General features: G+C 38.1%; 1 protein-coding gene across 1 annotated transcript in view; it reads right to left on the bottom strand.

The window, feature by feature from the left end:
* LOC150101230 (MAM and LDL-receptor class A domain-containing protein 2-like) overlaps window positions 1-20301 on the bottom strand; it is a 1363156-nt gene that overhangs the window by 1047949 nt on the left and 294906 nt on the right. The window contains exons 12-13 of the mRNA XM_090402193.1: window positions 14892-15151; window positions 3270-3360 (exon numbers count right to left, since the gene is read on the bottom strand). Coding sequence (XP_090258319.1) covers window positions 3270-3360; window positions 14892-15151 — 351 coding nt within the window. The remainder of the gene's footprint in view (window positions 1-3269; window positions 3361-14891; window positions 15152-20301) is intronic.

Raw genomic sequence — 20301 nt, 5'->3', positions numbered from 1 at the left:
GTGGCAGCCAGCCATAGTTTGAGTCTTCACTACCCCATTGACTTGTGTGGGCTCAAGTGGGCAGGGCATTGATCCTCGTCATGATAAGGTCAATATACTCGAACCAAGGGAGGAGTCTGGTGCCATCCTTTACCCAATCATGCTGGGGAGGCACCAGATATGACTCTTTTAAAGTAGCACCATCTACAGAACAGTGCAGCAGAGATGCTCATCTCTTGTGTTCTGCAGGTGATGACTCAATTAAGGTACCTTGATAATGGAACCTGCCTTTAGCCTGCCTAAAGTCTTCTTGTATAATTAACTATATTCTTCTCCTCTCTGCAGATAGGAGAAGAATATAGTTCTAACTTTGGGATTCGAGACAGCCACAGGGTGAGATCAGCCATCTAAGTGATGGAACCTCGAGTTCGCTGTCCTTCACCCTTGCATGGAAATATGCAGTAGGGGTGTCAGGTGGTAGTCGGAGTCATGATCTCACGGCTAAACGGATAGCCCTGTCCATTCGGGACAGAAAACCATAAATCTTGCAGACTTAGATCCCCTGGATACCACTTTTTGATATCTGTCAGTCAACCATCCTCTTATCCATGCTAATATTGTATAACCCAAACCCATTTTCTCCAATTTATTTAGCAGTCTGCCATGTTGTATTCTGACAAAAGCCTTAGCAAAATCAAAAAGCATCATGGTGTGTCCATTCCCTTGTCTAGTTCAATGTTATAGAATGTGAGCAAGTTGGCTAAAAAAGACCTTTCCTTAGTAAACTCATGTTGTTCATTGCAAAGTAGATATTCACTGTCAACCCATTTCAGAATGCGGACCCTAACCAATTTTTTCAAAATCTTCACCACCACCACTCCTGAGATACTAATTGGTTGATAGTGGGTTACATCGGTCTTTGCACCACCCTTGTGCAATGGAATTACCATACATTCCTTCAGAATCTTCCCTGTTCTGAGACTCATATTAAACATCCTGGTCAAAGGAATGGCCAGTTCAGCTGAACACACTTTTAGCACACGTGCTGATATCCCATCAGTCCCTATTGCTGAATTCTTATTCAGTTTGTGCAACAGCTCTAATATCTCAGCCTCACACACGCATTTCTTCATCTAGTGAAGTGGTAACAGGAGCTTAGTGTTGTGTTCACCAGGTCGATAGCTTTTAATGAAATGGGCATTCATTAACTAAACAACCTCTTCTGCATCCGTAACTCTCATGCCATCTGGATTTAGAAGAGTTATTCTTTCATATTCAATCTTTCTTTTACTTGCAGCATATGGGTAGAATTCTTGTGGGTTTTCTTTAGCATGCAGAGCCAGTTTCTCTCCATAATCAGACCTTGCTTTCCGTACAACAGTTGTGATTATTCTAGCCTGCTACTTATAACGTTCATAACAGACGTCGTTATGAACGTTTGCATAAGGAATTCATCCTTATGCAAATGGTATTCCTTCCACATCATACTTTTCTTACGGATCTCTTGCTTAACAAGATTATGCACATCCATTTGACTCCTACTCTATTTATTCTTTGAACTTTCAGGACACATTCTGATATCGCATCATTTAAGTATTTTTTAAATGTTTCCCAGGCACCGTCGATATGCTTTCCATTCAGCAACCGATCCCATTCCACTGAACTAAGTATACTCTCCAGTTGGTCTAAATTTCCTGCTTTGTAGTTCAGCATGTAACCTTTTCTGAATGGAACATTCATAAACTTAGTCACTTCCCAAGTGAGCACTGTGTGATCACTGTCAACAACTGGAGGCAGAATAGTTACGTCTTTAACTGAAATGTCCTCTGACACTATAATAAAATCTAACGCTCTTTGACCTTGAGTTCCTTCTGTCACATGCTGCTTGAGGAAGTTGTCCTGCAACAGCTCAATAAATGCATTTTCATTCTTCTCATAAGATTCTACTGCTACCCAATGATTATTTGGATAATTGAACTCTCCCAGTATGATTACTGTTTGTGCGCTCAACTTTTCTATTTGGTGATGCATTTCTTCATCACCAGAAACCGATTCACCAGGTCTGTAACAACACCCCACTATGTAATTTGTCTTGTTAGATTCCACCTCACACCAGATAGCTTCAAACTCACTGCCTCATGAAATATTGTTAGTAGTATTACTACATTCATAGGTCTCAACTCTAACTGGATTTAAGTCATCCAATATCATTAGCAGCATGTTCTCTCCTCTCCTATCCACTCTATCCTTCCTAAAAATCCTGTATCCATGACACTCGATACAGTTAGTAGGTCTGATTTTGATAGCCAGAGCTCACTAATTCCTACAATTGAGGTCGTAACATATTGACTAAGGCAAAAAACTCTACCCCCCTTTGTTTCCGATACTCCTAACATTCGTGTATAGACATAACAATCTATTTGCATGTTCTTTTGTATACTCTTGTTTGCAGTCTGCCTGACACAGTTGGACAACTTGAAGATCTCTATTCTTCACTAATGTCTTGCACATGTAGACATCTTTGCACACATAATTTAACTCATGCACAGACAAACACACTTTTCATCTTGCTTTCGATGACATTCCGTATACCTTGCTCTAAGTTTAAAGATTTTATAAACAAACAGAAACAAAATGCTCACCCATTACAAACATAGAAAGTACACAAATTCTCAGCAACTCCATTTATACACATGAAAATCTGCAGTTAATTAGCCAAAAATCTTATCTAAACTTACAGTATTCTAGCATATGTTTTCCTGTGAAATGCCTATTTAAATGATTTGGATGCAAACTGCTTGAAATATACACATTACCACCTCATATTCTTGTTCTTGTCAGAACTAGTCAAACAACTGCTCTCTAATCATGATAAATAGAAAATATATGAAAAACATGATGAGACAGACCATGTAATTTGTGGTCTGTCTCATCATGTCTGTCTCATCATGGCCCATCACAAAACGGTTAAAAATATTGGCTGGCTACTCAGAGGGAACGTTTTTCACAAGAATCGGAAAACAAGACATCATCAAGAGAAGTACACGAAGGTGTTATGAGTAAGAAACATGTCTGTTTGTTTTTCCCAATTAGGAGAAAGTAAAATAAAATTGATAAATAACAAATACACAAACTATAAATTTAAGGTAAGTTATAAGTATTACAAATAAAGGGAACTTCCATTGATAAGTATTGCAACTTCATAGAAGCCTAAAACAATACCATATTAACTGATAAAATCCAGCATGAAATGTCTTAAGTAATTTTTGTCATACAAGAACAACGGTTACCTGGATGTGGACACATATTTTCAAAGACAGTAATATCATCAAGAGCAATTGTACTCCTAGAAGAACGTCCCATGACAGCCTGAAACACAACCTAAAACACATATCACATGAATATTGTTAGATACAAATTAATTCAAAACATGCAAAACTATTATTCCAAAAAAATGAAATGTTATATAAAAGTATAAAACATAAGAAAACTGCTGCTCTGCTATGGCCTAAAGCAATTTGGATGTATTTTGAGAAGGGTTTACAAATTATCTATCCTTATCTAAGGAACTATGAGGTTTTAATATTTCAATGCAGGATTTTCATAATATATATATATATATATACACATATATATACTATTATTAGTATATCCACTCCCTTCAAAAAGGATAAAACATGCACATGCAGTGTTTATTGTGGACACATGTTCTCACTTCTACACATAAACCAGGAAAAAAAAATGCACATTATATCTTTATATACACTGCTTGAAAAGAAGTCTATTGCCACAATGCTGTGAAGAACAAACAGCTGTGGCATCCACTTTAATAAGATATAGGACTTCCTTTCACTGGGAGGACTTCAGCAATATTATGGGACATATTTTCCACAGGCTAACAATAGCAATCAATAGAAATTTTGAACCATTCTTCCTGTAGGGATATAATGAGGTTATAGACTGTTGTGGAGTGGAGGTCCCTTGACCTCACCCGAATGCTCCAGTTCATCCTATCAGTAGGGTTGAGTGGAAGCCAGTCAAGTGTGGTGATGTTCATGTCCACAAATCAATCATTTACAGTAGCCTTATGACAGGGTACAGTCTTTCTGAAAGAGATAATGGTTCCATATAAATGCCACAAAGTAAGAACACCGCATTGTCTGAATTGTTCAGATACCTCTGACACCAAAATTCAGAGGTAGTAGTGTGAGGCCAAAACAGAAAAAACAGGACCACACTACCACCTCTGAATTTCATAGCTTGGGATGTATGCTCTGGTAAGGCAAATTCTCTGGGCATCCACCACATCTGCATCCATCCATCTGCTCAGTAGAGGGGGTAGCATGATTTGTCGCACCATAACAGCTTTCCAAGCTTAAACATCCCACTGTGCATGCTCTTTACACCACTGAAGATGACACTGCATGTTGTTTTTGATAATGCAGGGCTAGCATACTGCAGTTCTACCATGGAAACCCATGTTGTATGCCTTGGTTCTGAGTGTTTCTGTGCAGATTAGTGTTCCAGTCAATGCCCGGAACTCTGCATTCAATGTGTCAGTCGATGAATGGCAGTTTATACATATTATTCTTCATAGATGTAGATGATCCACCACACTCACCAAGTAGAACTTGCAATTGACAACCTGAGCTTCCATCAGAGTATGGTATCACTGACTGTTGACCTGGAAATGCCCAATTTGTCAACAATTTGCCAAGCAGATAGGCATGTAAGCATGGCATTCCATCACAACACCTCTTTCAAACTCCATTAGTTCCCTATCTGCAGCATTTCAGCCGGACAACTGACTTGGGAGCATTATATCCTCAAATTTATACTGACTACAAACATGTGATTCGTTGCACGATATGATACACGTGACCATGGGGGTTTCCACTAACTTCTATGCACATTGTTGTTAAAATGACACCTGGCTTCCCATGGGTTATTGAAACAAAACCGTGAAGCTGGTTCTATTTCAATAACCTGATATCGTGATTTCAATAACCTGAAATCATCTGAAATCTTCCCCAGATAAGCTAAGCACAAGCTTCGAGGAATACAGCAGAAACACCCCGAACAAACAAACAAAAAAGTTTAATGAAGCAGTAATGATAACAATCATGGGTATTTTTAAAAATAATGGTCTCAGTATTATGAATTGAACACTAAATGTAATGATAAAATGATAATGATCCTTTGTGAATGAAGGATCATCATCTTTTTTTTTTTGGGTGATAAAGTTTCCAAGAAATGGTTAGAGTTAACTCAACTACAGAAGTCTGGAAGGATTGCCTGTTTTCCTGCTTGCTGAAGAAGGATCACAATCTAGATATATTATAGTCGTTCCAAATAATAAAATGTAATATATGTCCAAACATTTTTTGTAATTTTTTTTTATGTTGTTTCCTCATTACAGAGTAAAATGATAGCTACTGATTGCACCTGTAGTCTTCTTGCATGGTGTTATTGTAAGCACACATAGCAATGGGCTTGTCATTCTCGAAACTATGCTTCTCCATGGATTGCATTGACGGATGATGCAGGGAAGACAGCAGAAAAACACCGTCTTTTTTTTTTTACCTCCCCCCCCCCCCAAGGAGGTGCAAAGACTTTCCCTTGCTATTAAGTTCTGATTTCACCCTTAAAGAGTTTTCCCAATAGCGAATTGTAGGTCTGTCTCGCCCCTTTTTGCATTTAGATACAATAATTACCTGTACAATTATCTGTGAATTCAGGATGCATATCAGTAAATCATTGCAAATCAGTAACCTTTCCACAGAGGGGTCTACTAATTCCATTACTGAATGCATTGACAAAGGAAGATCCAAATATTTCTTATTCTTGAGTAGAGATTGATTTCCCGTATAAGATTTAAAATCACAAACATATCTACTTGTGCTTCGCAAAGCCTAAATTAACCCCATACTTTTCCCTCTTTTGGGGAATATACTGTCTCCATTACCATTTCGATCTGCCTTTGAATGACATAAGGCTTTCATTGATACATCTCTCTCAGAAATGTATAGTGATCGAAATTGCTGACAAAGTTTCATCATAAAATCATAAATTTTCTTGAGGACTGGGCAAGGATGTTTTGCCTCATTATTCTGAAAATGCAAATATTTGCGACGAGATTGAATTGTTTTTCAGTAAAAATATTGCGAAACATTGCCATGCTCAAAATCCATTCTGTAGACCAATACATTTTAAGAATGGAATTTTTCACAATACTTTGTATAATCAAAATCACTATAAATGTAAGTAGCATGTTGATATCTATTGGGTTCAAAAGTGTACTGTGAGAATGCAGACTGTACTCAACTTGTTGATGCTATTGGCAAGCATAAAGGTAAGTCTGTTCCACTGTGAAGGGAGGAATATCATCATCTAGAAATAGATAGAAGAAGAAGCCAAAAACGTTGCTGTGTCAAAGTCTTCAGTAATTCGTGTGTAGAGGCTTAAGTGCTGTGAGGACATCGTGTTGGAGGCTTAATGGATTTTTTACAACACTCAAACAGAATCAAAATAGAATTTAATACTTCCTATATTTCGTCCTAGTCACTAGGATATCTATGGGGATTACAAAAACAATTAATGTAACATATACACAAATAACAAACAATACTAAGCCCAACCACGTGGGTGACACTAAAGTCCTATCTAGGTAGAGTGCCCTCTAAGGGCAGTAGTAGGTGGCCTGGAATGTAAGGTGGGAACTCTGGTGATGAGTGTAAGGTGGGAACTCTGGTGAAACACTCATCACCAGAGTTCCCACCTTACATTCCAGGCCACCTATTACTGCCCTTAGAGGGCACTCTACCTAGATAGGACTTTAGTGTCACCCACGTGGTTGGGCTTAGTATTGTTTGTTATTTGTGTATATGTTACATTAATTGTTTTTGTAATCCCTGTAGATGTCCTAGTGACTAGGACGAAATATAGGAAGTATTAAATTCTATTTTAATTCTTTTTGAGTGTTGTAAAAAATCCATTAAGCCTCCAACATGAAATCTTCAGTAATTCCTAGCTTACCTATTAATGGAAACTGTGGACAGGCTGGCATGTGTTTAGTGGCAATTAACCATCTTCATTATCTTCAGATCTAAGAAAATTTCCCTCATCATCAGTAGAGTAAGAGTTACTTGAAAGGCTCCAACTTGTCTGCATCTCCCAAACTATTCTTCTTTTAGCCCACACACTGCTTTCTTTGGAGTAATATATATCAATTATATTTCAATCAGCCTTTTAATGGCAAAAGGCGCAGAGCATGAACTTATATCTCTTTTGAATGATAAACTATAGAGAAAGTATCATTACTTCAAAACTGCTGCAACTGTCACTGCTACTTGCCATCTTGGAAATGAATTGTGTCTCGATATGTTTGATAATATTCCTTTCTGCTTGAGTAAGATCTACAAGCTAATGAAGATTACTGAGAAAAAGAGGAAAGAACAAGGCCACTAGGCACATTAAAAAAGTATCAAGCAATAGCCAAATACACACAGAAAGTTATTTTGTTTTTCAACTTTCTGATTGATTACCAGATATTCAAAACATTTAATTCTGATAATGCTTTTGAAGGATGACACCATTTTATTATTGTTATTATTATTCAGGCCTTCATGGAGTCAAGCAGCTCATCATGGTAGGTCCTTCCTTGGAAACACAAAGTCTATCATACCACTCCTTGAACTCATTGGCCGTTCTCGTTCTGACCACTCTATCAGGTAATGCATGCCATGGTTCCACCACCCTTCATTGAAAGAAACCACTCCTCACCCTCTTGCTCACAGCTTCCTTTCGCAACTTTCAAGGATAACCCCTTGTTATCACTCCTTCCCATTGCTCCACCAAGTGAAAGAACTCCCTAGTGTTCATCCTGTAACTGCCTCTCAAGAGTTTAAAAGTTTCAGTCGTGTCACCTCTCCTTCTTCTATCCACCAAACTATGCAGTCCCATTCCCCCAGCCGATCCTCAGAACTATCACTGTACAGTCCTGAAACCATCTTTGTTATCCACATCTACACCCTTTCCACAGTTAATTTATCCCATTCAAATCCTGGGGACCGAATTTGAGAACAATAGTATAAGTGTGTTCTGATCAGGGTCTTATACAACGGAATGATAACAATTTCATCTCTGCAGGTCAGCATCTTTCCAGTATTGCAGCAATCCTCTGAGTTACCTTCATCACCTTTGCAATATGTCCCCTGAATTTCAGTTTTCTACCAATCATCACCCTCCAGATCTCTTGTCTCCCCCTACTTCCTCCTCCAATCATGTATGCAGCCTCTCATCGATGTTTCCTAAACTTCAAGAGTCTACATTTTGCTGCATTAAACCGATACCCGCATTCATTTTCCCATCTATCTAGTTTATTCAAATCCTCTTGCAGGGCCGCCACATCTGTCCTAATACTAATAACCCTTCCAAGCTTCATATCATCTGCAAACAACTGAATATCCTTTGCAATCCATTGATATCAAAGTTAAACGATACAGGTCTCAGTACCTGAGCCTTGTGGAGCTTACTTGTAACCTTCTGCTTCCTTGATATTGCCATATCACGCACAACTCTTTGATACCAGACGGCCATCCTGAACCCAGTTGACTAACCCGACATCTAAACTAATGTGCTGCAACTTAATTATTAACTTATCATATGGCACCCTGTTAAATGCCTTTGCAAAATCCAAAAAATGGCAGTCTATGAACTTTCCCTCATCAACTGCTCTTGTTACTTTATTATAAAAGGCAATCACATTACATAAGCAAGAATACTCCTTAACAAATCCTTGTTGATTGATAACATTACCCTCATCTGCCCAATGCTGTATATAATCCCTCACTAATTTCTCCAAGACCTTAACAACTACCGATGACACACAAACTGGACTATAATTACATACTTCCAGTCTGCTATCGCCCTTATGCAATGGCACATTCTTACCTTCCTTATATTCCTTGAGTACCTTTCCCATAGCCAGACTTTCATTGAAAAGCCAGATCAGAGGAGCTGTCAGTTTTTTTTTAGCACATTCTCTCAAAACCCATGGTGAAATAACATCCAGTCCCACAGCTTTACTGTCATCTAGAGTACTCAGTATTTGGAACACACTCTCCTCTTGCACCTCAAAACTGCCTACCCCTCTAGTATTAAACCTTCTTCTCCAGAATGAAATACTCCAATAAAGTGCTCAATGAAAAACTCTACTATGTCCTCTGCATCAGTTACTCTATTCCCATTTTTATCCCACAATGTAATTCTTCCACAATCATTTTTCTTCCTACTGGCCACATAGCTAAAATATTCCCTAGGATTGTCTTTGTATCTTAGTGCCAATCTCTTCTCAAATACAAGTTTTGCCTTCCTTAACATACTAGTCACTCTTCTGGCCTTATATTCTTCCTGCATCTGCTCTCCACCCCCTCTTTGATATTGTTTGTCATCCACTTTAAACCAAATTGTCGCTTCTTCACTCGAGGAATACAGCTTACTACTGCTGCCAACAAATATTCCTTCACAATTGGAAATATCCTGGCCTTCCAATTCTGCCCTCCGTGGAACTGTCCCAAGTTGATATCTATGGCTATTATAATCACCTGCCTTAGAAGATGAATACACATGTATTCATCTTCTAAGTCAAAACAACATGGTCACTCTCTCCAAATGATGGAGGAGATTTCATCTCCTTTATTATCAGCTTTTCTGATGATATGACCAAATCCAAGACTCTTGAACATCTTTTTCCCTCTATTACATGTTACCTAAGACATTTGTCCATCAAGAATTCTAGAAATTCCATTCCCTTATTGCTACATGCATCTTCCTCTTCCCAGTTTATAATCTCCCATAGCAGTCATTCTTTTTGAACTCACCAAACTCAATTGCTTAAACATATCCTGCAACACACCCTCTGTGCTCCAATTTTTTAAACATTAATTTCTCCAATATCACAGAATTTAATGATTTATGATAATCAAGAAATAATATAAATCAGAAAATATACAAAGTTTGATAATTCATAATAACTAGTGTAATCCAGCTGTTTAACTAGTGATATCCAGCTGTTTGCAGATGACACAAAACTGAGGAGAGCAATGCACAGTCAGGCTGATGTTAATGCCTTACAAGAGGACTTGAATAGATTGCATGAATCGCCTCCGATAAGCACCTCTGTAGCGCAATTGGAAGAACGACGGTACATTGCGCCCTTCGATTGGAATAGGCTTAAGTTCGATTCTCGTCGCGACGGGAGGAATCTTTATCTGGTCGACATCAATCGATGGTGAGTTAGCCGATCTCAAACGGAGGTAGCAGGGTTTTTTCTCCCGGAAACTCGGGTTTTTCATCCTGCATACATACAAATCGGCCCTTCAGAACACAAGCAATTTACAGACAAAAATTACTAGTTGTGGTGGTGTTGGAGGTGGGCGGTAGATGGCGTTGATTCGTAGTAGAGGTAAGGTGTAGAGACAGTTGAAGATGTCCTCCCGCGATGAGTCTTCGGACTCCTTGGAGGTATCAGGAATAATAATAATAATGAATGGGCAGGTAAGTGGAATTTTCAGTTCAATGTTGCCAAATCTAAGGTTTTGCGATGTGGTAAGCAATGATAAGATGCAAAGTATACACTTGGTGGGGAAACTTTAACAGAAGTAGAGGAGATGAGAGATCTAGGAGTGATGGTAGACAAGTACCTGAAATTCAGGGGCCACATTCTACAAGTTGTGAAGACATCACATTCAATCATGGCAATGATGCAGAGAACCCTGACATGCAGAAATAGAGTCGTTATGATTCCATTGTATAAGGTCTTGATCAGGCCTCATGGATTATTGTGCACAGATTTGGTTCCCGGGTTTTCATGGTGACGAGGATATTTTGGAAAGGGTCCACAGAGGATTCACAAAGGTAGTAAGTGGTCTTTGGAATGTGGAATACGAGGACAGATTGAGAGAATGTAAGTTGCAGAGCCTCATGAATAGGAGGAAGGGGGGGGGGATGTGATCGAGACATATAAGCTGGTCAGGGGGTTGTTATCGGGTACACATGGAAGAGATTTTTCATAGAATGGGAGGGGGGGACTAGAACAAGAGGGAATTGCTGAAAACTGAATAAGGAGGATGTGAGCAAAGGAGTATAAAGCAGGTTCTTTGCATGGAGGGTGGTTGGTGAGTGGAATGCTATGCCTGAGTGTGTTATGGATGTAGGCACATTGAATCAGTTTAGGACGCAGTGGGATGAGCACTGTATTCAATAGTGAGTACCTCCCACGAAGAGTCTCTGACTCATGGAGGTCAAATGTTAATAATAATAATAATAATTATTATTATTAACATTTGGAGGGCGGTAGTGGGTCAAGCGCTACGGACGTGTTTTGAAGAGCTCCTGATTCAGATAAGTTTTACTAGGAATAATTAAGTATATATGCGTAATTGTTTAAGTAAGAGCGGCTGTAAATGTTGTACGCTACCGATATTATTAGTGTGGGGTTTTTTCTTGCTTAAACCAAATACGAAAATGTTAATATTAGACCTAGTAACTTGCAGAGAAAAAAAAAATGGCGGCGGCATTGTCATTCCATGATTTTAAATTGGATTTCAGTCGGTTCGTTAAGTGTGAGGTCTGTTATATGTATTCCTTCGATTACATAAATGATTTGTGGATGTTTAGTGTGGATGGAAGAAGGGTGTGTGCGAAATGTGACCTGAACGAGGAATTGATGAATGCGAATATGAAGTTGATGACAGAAAGTGCTAGTACCGATTGTGTCGCGAGTGCACGTTTGAAAGAGAAGGATGGTGAGACAGACAGGCGAAAAAATGTTAAAAAATGAGGAGAAAAGAAAAAGAGCGATTTGACAACCGTAACGGATGTTAAAAGGTACGAAAGTGAGGCGGAAAGAAACGAAATTGAGAGAACGAATGAAAGTAGAAATGGCGTGATGCAGAAATCGCAAGTAAAAAAAATCGAAAGAATGAATGATAGCGAAAAAAGAATTACTGATGGCAAAAGTTGGATGCATGTTGGAACGAAAGTACTGAACCAAAGAAAGATATGTGAGAGTGAAAGTGAGAAGAATGATAGTGAAAGTTGGACGTATATGTTGGACCGAAAGTACGAAAACAAAGAAGGATGAATGAGTGGGAAAGTAAGAAGAAGAAGTCGAGAGTTAGAAAGTTAGAAAGATTTAATGATAGAATGAATGTGTCCCGAGGTTCGGAAGGTGAATTGGATTGGATGAAGCAAGAAATGAAATGGATGCGGAATGAAATTAAGAGAATTCAGGTCAAAACTATTAAAATAAATCATGATGGCATGAAAGAGTTAACAAAAGATGAGTGAGTGGCGTTGTATGGCGACTGCATTATTAAAGGTGTGCTAGAGGATAAAATGCACAAGGTATGTTTTCCAGGCAGTAAAATGAGTAGAGTGATTGAGGCATTGAATATGAGGCGGGAACGAGCAAAAGAGTTAATTGTATTAATTGGTACAAATGATTTGAGAGAGAACAAAGAGCATGTCAAAATGAATGTCAGGAGACTGCTTGTAAAGATAAAGGAGAATAGTGTGACAGGAAGGGTGGTCAGTGTGTTGCCTAGGTATGATTGTGGTGAAATGAGGCAGAGAGCAAGGATTATGAATGATATTCTGGCTGAAATGTGTGAGGAGATGGGAGTACAGTTTGTTAATGTGTGGAATGAGTTTGAGGGACGAAGTGAGCTGTATGGGAGTGATGGACTGCATTTGAGTGGTTATGGTGTGAGTCGCTTGGAGAGACTGCTGCTGGAGAAGTGAATAGAGAGAATGAATCAGATCAAGAGGGGAGTGATGTGGAAGAACAGGAGAGTAAGACAGGAGAGATTGAAGGAGTGGAAATGAATGGGGAAGTAAGTGGTATGAGTATAGAAAATGAGAGAATGGGTGTGCAAGAGGAGCAGGGAAATGGGGAGGCTCAGGGTTGACAGGGATACACAGCGTGAGAAAGGTGAATGCTCCAAGAGGAGGTGAGAGCATGTGTAGGCAGGAAAGTAATGGGATGATCGGGGATCAAAAGGAAACAGATGGAATTGCAAAGGGTTCTAAAATGAAGAAGCAGAAAGGGAAATGGCCCCAGTCCAGCATGGAGAGATCACATCGAGTGAGTGGTATCAGTGGAACTAGCTGTAGATCCAGAAATGAGTTGTTGTGTTTGTATACCAATGCTAGAAGTATAAGAAACAAGGCGGATGAAATGGTTGCACTAATTGCGTCTGTGCACCCAGAGATTGTCAGAACAAGTGAGACATGGTTAGATGAGGATGACATCCTGACAGGAATAGAGATGGAAAGGTATGATGTGTTTCGTGAGGATAGAAGGGGTAAAAAGGGAGGGAGAGTGCTACTGATGATAGAGAAAGAGTTATGTCCATACAAGGTAGAGATGCAAGAGGGAAATGGGGCCAGTGGTTTTGAGGCAGTATGGTGTGAGATAGAGGTGAATAGAATCAAATATTTTGTGGGATGTTGTTATAGACCTGGTAATGTGGATGGTGGTGATAGTGAAATGTATAGTCAAATAAGTCAAGCAAATAAGAAAAGGGTGATCATTATGGGTGATTTTAATTATGGCAATATAGACTGGAATGAAGAGATAGCAACTGGAAGTAAAGAAAATGAGTTTCTTGAGTTTTTGAGGGATAACTACCTCAGACAGCATGTAACAGAGGGCATAAGAGGATTAAGGGTCTTGGATTTGGTCATCTCATCGGAGGATGTAATTATAAATGAGGTGTCAAATCACCCACCTATTGGTGAGAGCAGCCATGAAGTTATTACCTATGTGGTTGCCAGTCGTGTGAGGACCTCTGTGAGAAAAGAGTATATGTGGAAGTACAAGGAGGGTGATTATGAGGAGCTCAGGAGACAGCTTGCAGGTGTAGCATGAAATGTGGAGTTAGTTAGAAAAGAGATCAATGCAGCTTGGTGAATATTCAAGAACTAACTAGTAGAATCAATGTCTAAATGCATTCCAATGGTCAGAAGGTTAAATAAAGTAGGTGTGAAATGGATGTGTAAAGAGATTAAGCATGCAATACAGAGAAAAAGGGTATTATGGAGACAGCATAAGAGAAGTGGAAATAACCAATTCCATGAGAACTGGAAAGACCAGGCAAGGCAAGCGACTTGGTTGGTAAGGATAGCCAAAGTGAGGTATGAGCAGCAGTTAGCTAATGAAGCCAAAAAGAATCCCAGAGAGTTCTTTCGATATATAGCCAGCTAAAAAAAAGAATGATTAAGGAAGAATGACATTGACTGGAGAAAATGGTATAAAGACAGCTGTTCCAGAAGATATAGTAGAGATACTTAATGAGCAGTTCATAAAGGTCTTTAAATCTTGTGAATGTGACTTCATGGAGAGATTGAGAGCAGTTGAGATGTAGAGAAGATGTTGTGGCCTTACAAGAAGGCTTGAATAAATTGAGTGAATGGGCACAGAAATGGGAATGTGAGCTCGATATTATTAAATTGAAATTTTATATTATTGTTAATGATGATTATACATTATAAACAATAATATGAAGTTAATTGTTATCAAATCAAATCACTAATTACATCACAATTGCTACCTTCAATAAAAGGTATGTCTTTGTTGTGTCATCTTCTGATAATTTCAAAATTCCAAAGTTTCAAAATTGTGTAGAGGGATGGGTTTTCCCTCACCCTTCTAAACAGTTCACAACAATGATAATTTACAATTATTAGGTATTTGAAACTGAGAGCTTAGTTGATTTATTTGCAGTGGTTGTTTTGTAAAATGATTAGTTTCGAAGTGGTTAATTTTCATCTTCATTTAGTCATATTCACTAATTAGCAAGTTTCTATTTCAAAACAGATACTAATAGTTGTTATAATAAAACACATACCAGGAACAACTCATCACTTTTAAGGGTTCTTTCACCAGTGCGCCATACATAACCTTGAGAGTTTGACCGACTCCAAACCGTGCTTTCAACGTCCGCTTTTGATTGAATAATAACACTTAATGTTCCAACATCCTGTCCATACATAAAATATGAAAATCTTAAACATCGGCCTGATACAGTTGGTGCCTGTTGTAAACTGACTAGACGAGCTTTATGTTGAGTAAATGCAAAATTCTGTTTAGCAGCATACATAAAGAAACCTGATATAAAAGAGAACATTTTATTCAACTCAAACATCTTTAAAAATTAAGAACAATGGCATATGTTTTAATTTGTCAATTATCTAACTTTTGCTTTATTAATAAGTTTTAATTCATTTCAAATTATGTTAACAGCACAAATACTGCACTTGCAGACAAACATTTCCATTTTTATGATTCATACTTAGAAGATAATTAGTATTCTATTTATGTGACAAATTTATATAGCTGGTAGATATTTTATTTTATTTCTTTGTCAATTAAAATGACATATGTCAATTAAAATGACAATCAATGACATAGCCAGTGGATTGCAGGGGGACATTCAGTTGTTTGCAGATGATGCGAAGCTGGGAAAGATTATTAGTAATAGTGCAGATGTGGTAGCCCTGCAAGAGGATTTGAAGCTAGATAGATGGGCAAATGAATAGGGGATGTCAGTTTAATGCAGCAAAATGTAAGGTCTTGAGGTTTGGGAAACATCGATGGGATGCTGCATACTCTATGGGAGGAGTTATACTGGAGGAAGTTGGGGAGACGAGATTGATAGAAATCTGAAGTTTAGGGGACATATTGCAAAGGTGGTGAAGATAACACAGAGGATTGCTGCTATTATGAGAAGGACACTGACCTGCAGAGATAAGAGAGTTATCATTCCGTTGTATAAGTCTCTGATCAGACCACACTTGGACTATTGTTCTCAGATTTGGTCCCCAGGATTTGAAGGGGATAAATTAACTGTGGAAAGGATACAAAGACGGATGACAAAGATGGTTTCAGGACTGTACAAGGATAGTTATGAGGATCAGCTGAGAGAATGTGGACTGCAGAGTTTGGTGGATAGAAGAAGGAGAGGTGATATGACTGAGACTTTTAAACTGTTGAGAGGTGGTTACAGGGTTGACACTGGGGAGTTCTTTCGCTTGGTTGAACAGCGGGAAGGAGTGATGACAAGAGGCCATCCCTGGAAGTTACGAAAGGAAACTGTGAGCAAGAGGGTAAGGAGTGGTTTCTTTGTGTGGAGGGTGGTTGAGCCATGGAATGCATTGCCTGATGGAGTGGTGGGAGCGAGAACGGTCAATGAGTTTAAAGAGTGGTATGATAGACTTTGTATTTCTCAGGGGGGGGGACCTCCCTCGATGAGTCTTTTGACTCCATGGAGGCCTGAAAAATAAAAATAATAATAATAATAAAAAACAACAATAACAAAAAAAAAAAAACTAGTTCTTCATACTCCTACTAACCATGCTCTTACACCTCTTTCTCTCTCTCTCTCTCTCTCTCTCTCTCTTCCTCTGATGTACATTAAAATTTTTCTTCTACATTAACATTATTATTCCTGACACCTCCAAGGAGTCCATAGACTCATCGTGGGAAGCCACCATTATAAATTATAAATTTTCTTTAGTAACTTATGTTTCTATCATGACTACTCTTTTCCATCTATCAAACAACTGTCACAAACTTCAAAGGTAGCAATCCACTATTTTGGTTTCTTACATCTTCACTATTTCCTCTCTTCAAGAAACCCAAGTGACCATATCTGTTCACTAATGACACAGTCCTAATATCATCAAAACAAACTGATATATAACAATACACAAAAACACACTACTTTAAGTGCCTCCATAGCACAATGGAAGAATGATGCTACATTATGCACTTCAATTGGAAAAGGTCCGAGTTCAATTCTTGTTATGATGAGACAAATCCTTATATATGGTTTTTTTTAATTGATGGTGATCTCATAAGGATGTAGCAGGGTTTTTCCCTATTTCAAACTCGTTTTTCTCCTGCATACAAGCAAATCAGCCATCAGAACATACAAAATTTCCAGACAAAAAATACTGTTGTTGGTGGTGATGAGCAATAGATAGCATTGATGGCAGTTGTATACAGTAGGCAAATTAAGTAGTAGGGGAGATGGTATGATGTATGTAGTATAAAGTGGAGTAAATTGCCTCTCACATGATGAGTCTTTGGACTTGTAGGAGGTATCAAGTAATAATAATAAAAATAATAATTTTTTAAAAAAATTATTTGTATCTTGTATTGGTATTTTATATCTTGATATTTTGATATACAATGAAAATAATAAGAATTATATAAGGCAACTGAAAAAGTTGGACTTAAATAAGAGCATAACAATAAAATAAAATTTCTTAAAATTGAACAACAAATGTCAGAACGAAATTAAAATTGATCGGTATACAGTAGGAGCTAAAAATTTTACATAACTGGCAGGTAAAGCTGATATGGATGATGGATCTAAGGATCCACCTTCCTAAGGATATTAGACAAAAGGATGACATAAGCAAATACTGCATTCAGAAGAATGAATACTGCATGAAAATATCCAAATATCATAATAACACTCAAATAATGATCTTAGATAGTATTATATGGACGTTTGACAGAAATTAACAAAGAAATAGGAAGCCAAATTAAATAGTTTTAAAAGTGTTTGCAGACAATAATGGAAATAATAATAGAAATAAAACATGGAGGGCACTGCTAGCATGCAAAGTCAGATGCAACATGTGACACAAGCTGTTAAAAAAAAGATAAGTATTATGTAAATTGACTGTTTGGGAAATGTTGATCAAGTATCTGAGAAAAAACTATTTTAATACCAACTAGTTTCACCAACTTGAGCTGTTGGCATCTTCAGGGTACAGGACTGATGATAGGAACTAAAGCTAACAAAACATGCTACAGACTAGACTAATTAAATGACAAAACAACACTGAACATGTACAATACATGTGTGGTGCGTACATGATTTCACTTGTTGTTGTTTAGGCTAAAATAGTTTTAGCCTAAACAACAGCATGATGTTGGTATTAAAATAGTTTTTTCTCAGAGATACTTGATCAACATTTCCCAAATAGTCAATTTACATAGCTTCTATGGTCAAGAAAAAATATTGTTTAAGATAAGTATTAGTTGTAAGGAAATATATTATTGTGTGTACTTCAGTAATGGATGATATTCAGCTTCTGGATGACAGAAACTAAATAAGTTAGTAATGATTTTAATGATCTTAATGGTTAACTGAATAAGATAGTAATGTGTTGGAGGATGGAGAGAATGTTAAAGTCATAGATATAGATTTAGCCTTGGGTAGTTCAGCAAACAGAGACGGTTGGTCTGATGGCCATGATTGTGAATGGCAATTGAAAGCAGAATATGTAGAGAGAGAGAGAGAGAGAAATAGAACTGCTGAGAAAGGAAATGAAAGAAATTAAAACTGAGTTTCGAAGGGTGAAAGAAGATCTTGGAAGGATAGAGAGAAAGGTTGGCGAGTGTGAGAGGAATGAGAGTAGGTGTAAACAAAGCGCATCAGAGAGTAAGGGAGAGAGGAAAGTGAGAGAATGGGAGAGACAGGGGAATAGAGGAAACTGCAGAAAGATGAGAGCAAGTGAAAGCAAGGGATAGAGAGGTGAGAGGGAGGAGAGAGAGAGAGAGAGAGAGAGAGAGAGAGGGACAGAAACGAGAGAGAGATTGCAAGGCATAATAATCAGGGATGCCAGTGAGAGAAAGATGAATTAATCTGTTTAGAGTATGATGTAAGGAGATTCACTGAATCTGAGTGTGCAGAGTAGACTGCCAGATTTGTCCTTAGTGAAATGATAAAGAGTGTGGCAATGGCAGAGAAGAATGGTGAAAGTGTGGAGAAGATGATAGTAATGGTTGGGATGAATGACCCAAAGAAATGTGTCCGAGGAAAGACATTGAGCATGTTGCCCCAGTATGATAATACAGAGAGGAGGAGAACAGCAGTGATAGCAACAATGTACAGAAAAAGGGGGTCTGAAATATGTGGCTGCATGGTGTATGTTTGAGGAGAGAAGGGAACTGCATGCAAGAAACATATTGTATTTGAATACAGAAGGGCACAGGCATTTGGAGAGACCATTGCTTTCAGAGGAAGCGAGTGCATCAGGATAGGTAAACTAACTGCACACATGGAATGTTGCAGGGATGGCCTTATGTGGGGATAATGGCTTCGGAAATGACAGAGTGTACACAATATTACATTACAGAGGCAGGTGGAGTATGAGAGGAGTATTAATGGCTATAAGAATACTGGTTACACACTGTTTTTTTCTGTACACAAATTATAGGAGTATTAGGAATACAGGGAATGAGTTTGTGGCATTCATTGACTCAGTCTCTCCAAGAGTTTTGGTATCAGTGAAATTTGGTTAACTGAGGAGGATGTTCCAAAAGGTAAAGAAATCGTAGAGTATAGAAAATTTCATCAGGACAGGGATGGAAAATGAAATGTGGTGATGGATTGGTACTCATAAGATATGAACTGTGCATTCTCAGGGCAGAGAATCTCAGTGGAAAGAACAACAATGGCTTTGAGAGTAATAGATGTTTAAAAGACATGATATTTAGTGGAGTGTTGCAACAGACAAGGGAATATACATGGTGATAAATAGGAAATGTTTAGGCAAATTAGTTAGGCAAGTTCATTATGGGGGACATGAACTATAGTGATATAAAGTGGGCAGAGAAAAAGGCATACAGTAATAAGGAACTGGATTTTTGGATTTCTTGAGGGACAGCTGTTTTTGGCAGAATGGGAGGAGAGAACACAAGGATCAAGAGTTTCCGATTTTGGCATAGCATCAGAGGATCTGATTGTGCCTGAGATTAGATACTTCTCCCCCATTGTGGGAGTGACTATGCAGTCCTGACTTGAAGAATGAATAGGCATGTAATGGTATCAAAACAGAAAGAAGTTATGTGGAATTTTAAGGACGGGGACTAGCAGTCATAGAAACTAGCTTGCAGTAGTACAATGGAGAAAAAAATTTGAAAGAAGAAGAATCATTAGTGGATGGGAGATACTTAAGAAAACATTGTTGAGAGCAATGCCAGAGTGTATAACTTGAGTGAAGAAGATAAAGCAATTTGGAGACAAATGGATGACAAGAAAAATAAAAGCAGAATTGCAGGAAAAAAGAGATTATGGAATACATGAAAAGAAAGAGATGGAGAGTAGTTGCATGAGGAATAATAGGGCTCAGGCTAGGAAAGTGTCTAGTTTTGTCAGGAGAATAAAATTAGAATATGAGAGAAGACTGGCACTGCAATACAAGGAGGAACAAAAACAGCGTTTTGGAATACAATGAGGA

This window comes from Typopeltis vanoorti, chromosome 12 (assembly GCF_054136105.1).
Source record: "Typopeltis vanoorti isolate ZY-2024b chromosome 12, IOZ_Tvanoo_1.0, whole genome shotgun sequence".
NCBI classification, from domain to species: Eukaryota; Metazoa; Arthropoda; class Arachnida; order Uropygi; family Thelyphonidae; genus Typopeltis; species Typopeltis vanoorti.
Note: the sequence above shows the minus strand (reverse complement) of the source record. Positions and strands in the feature narration are given on the sequence as shown.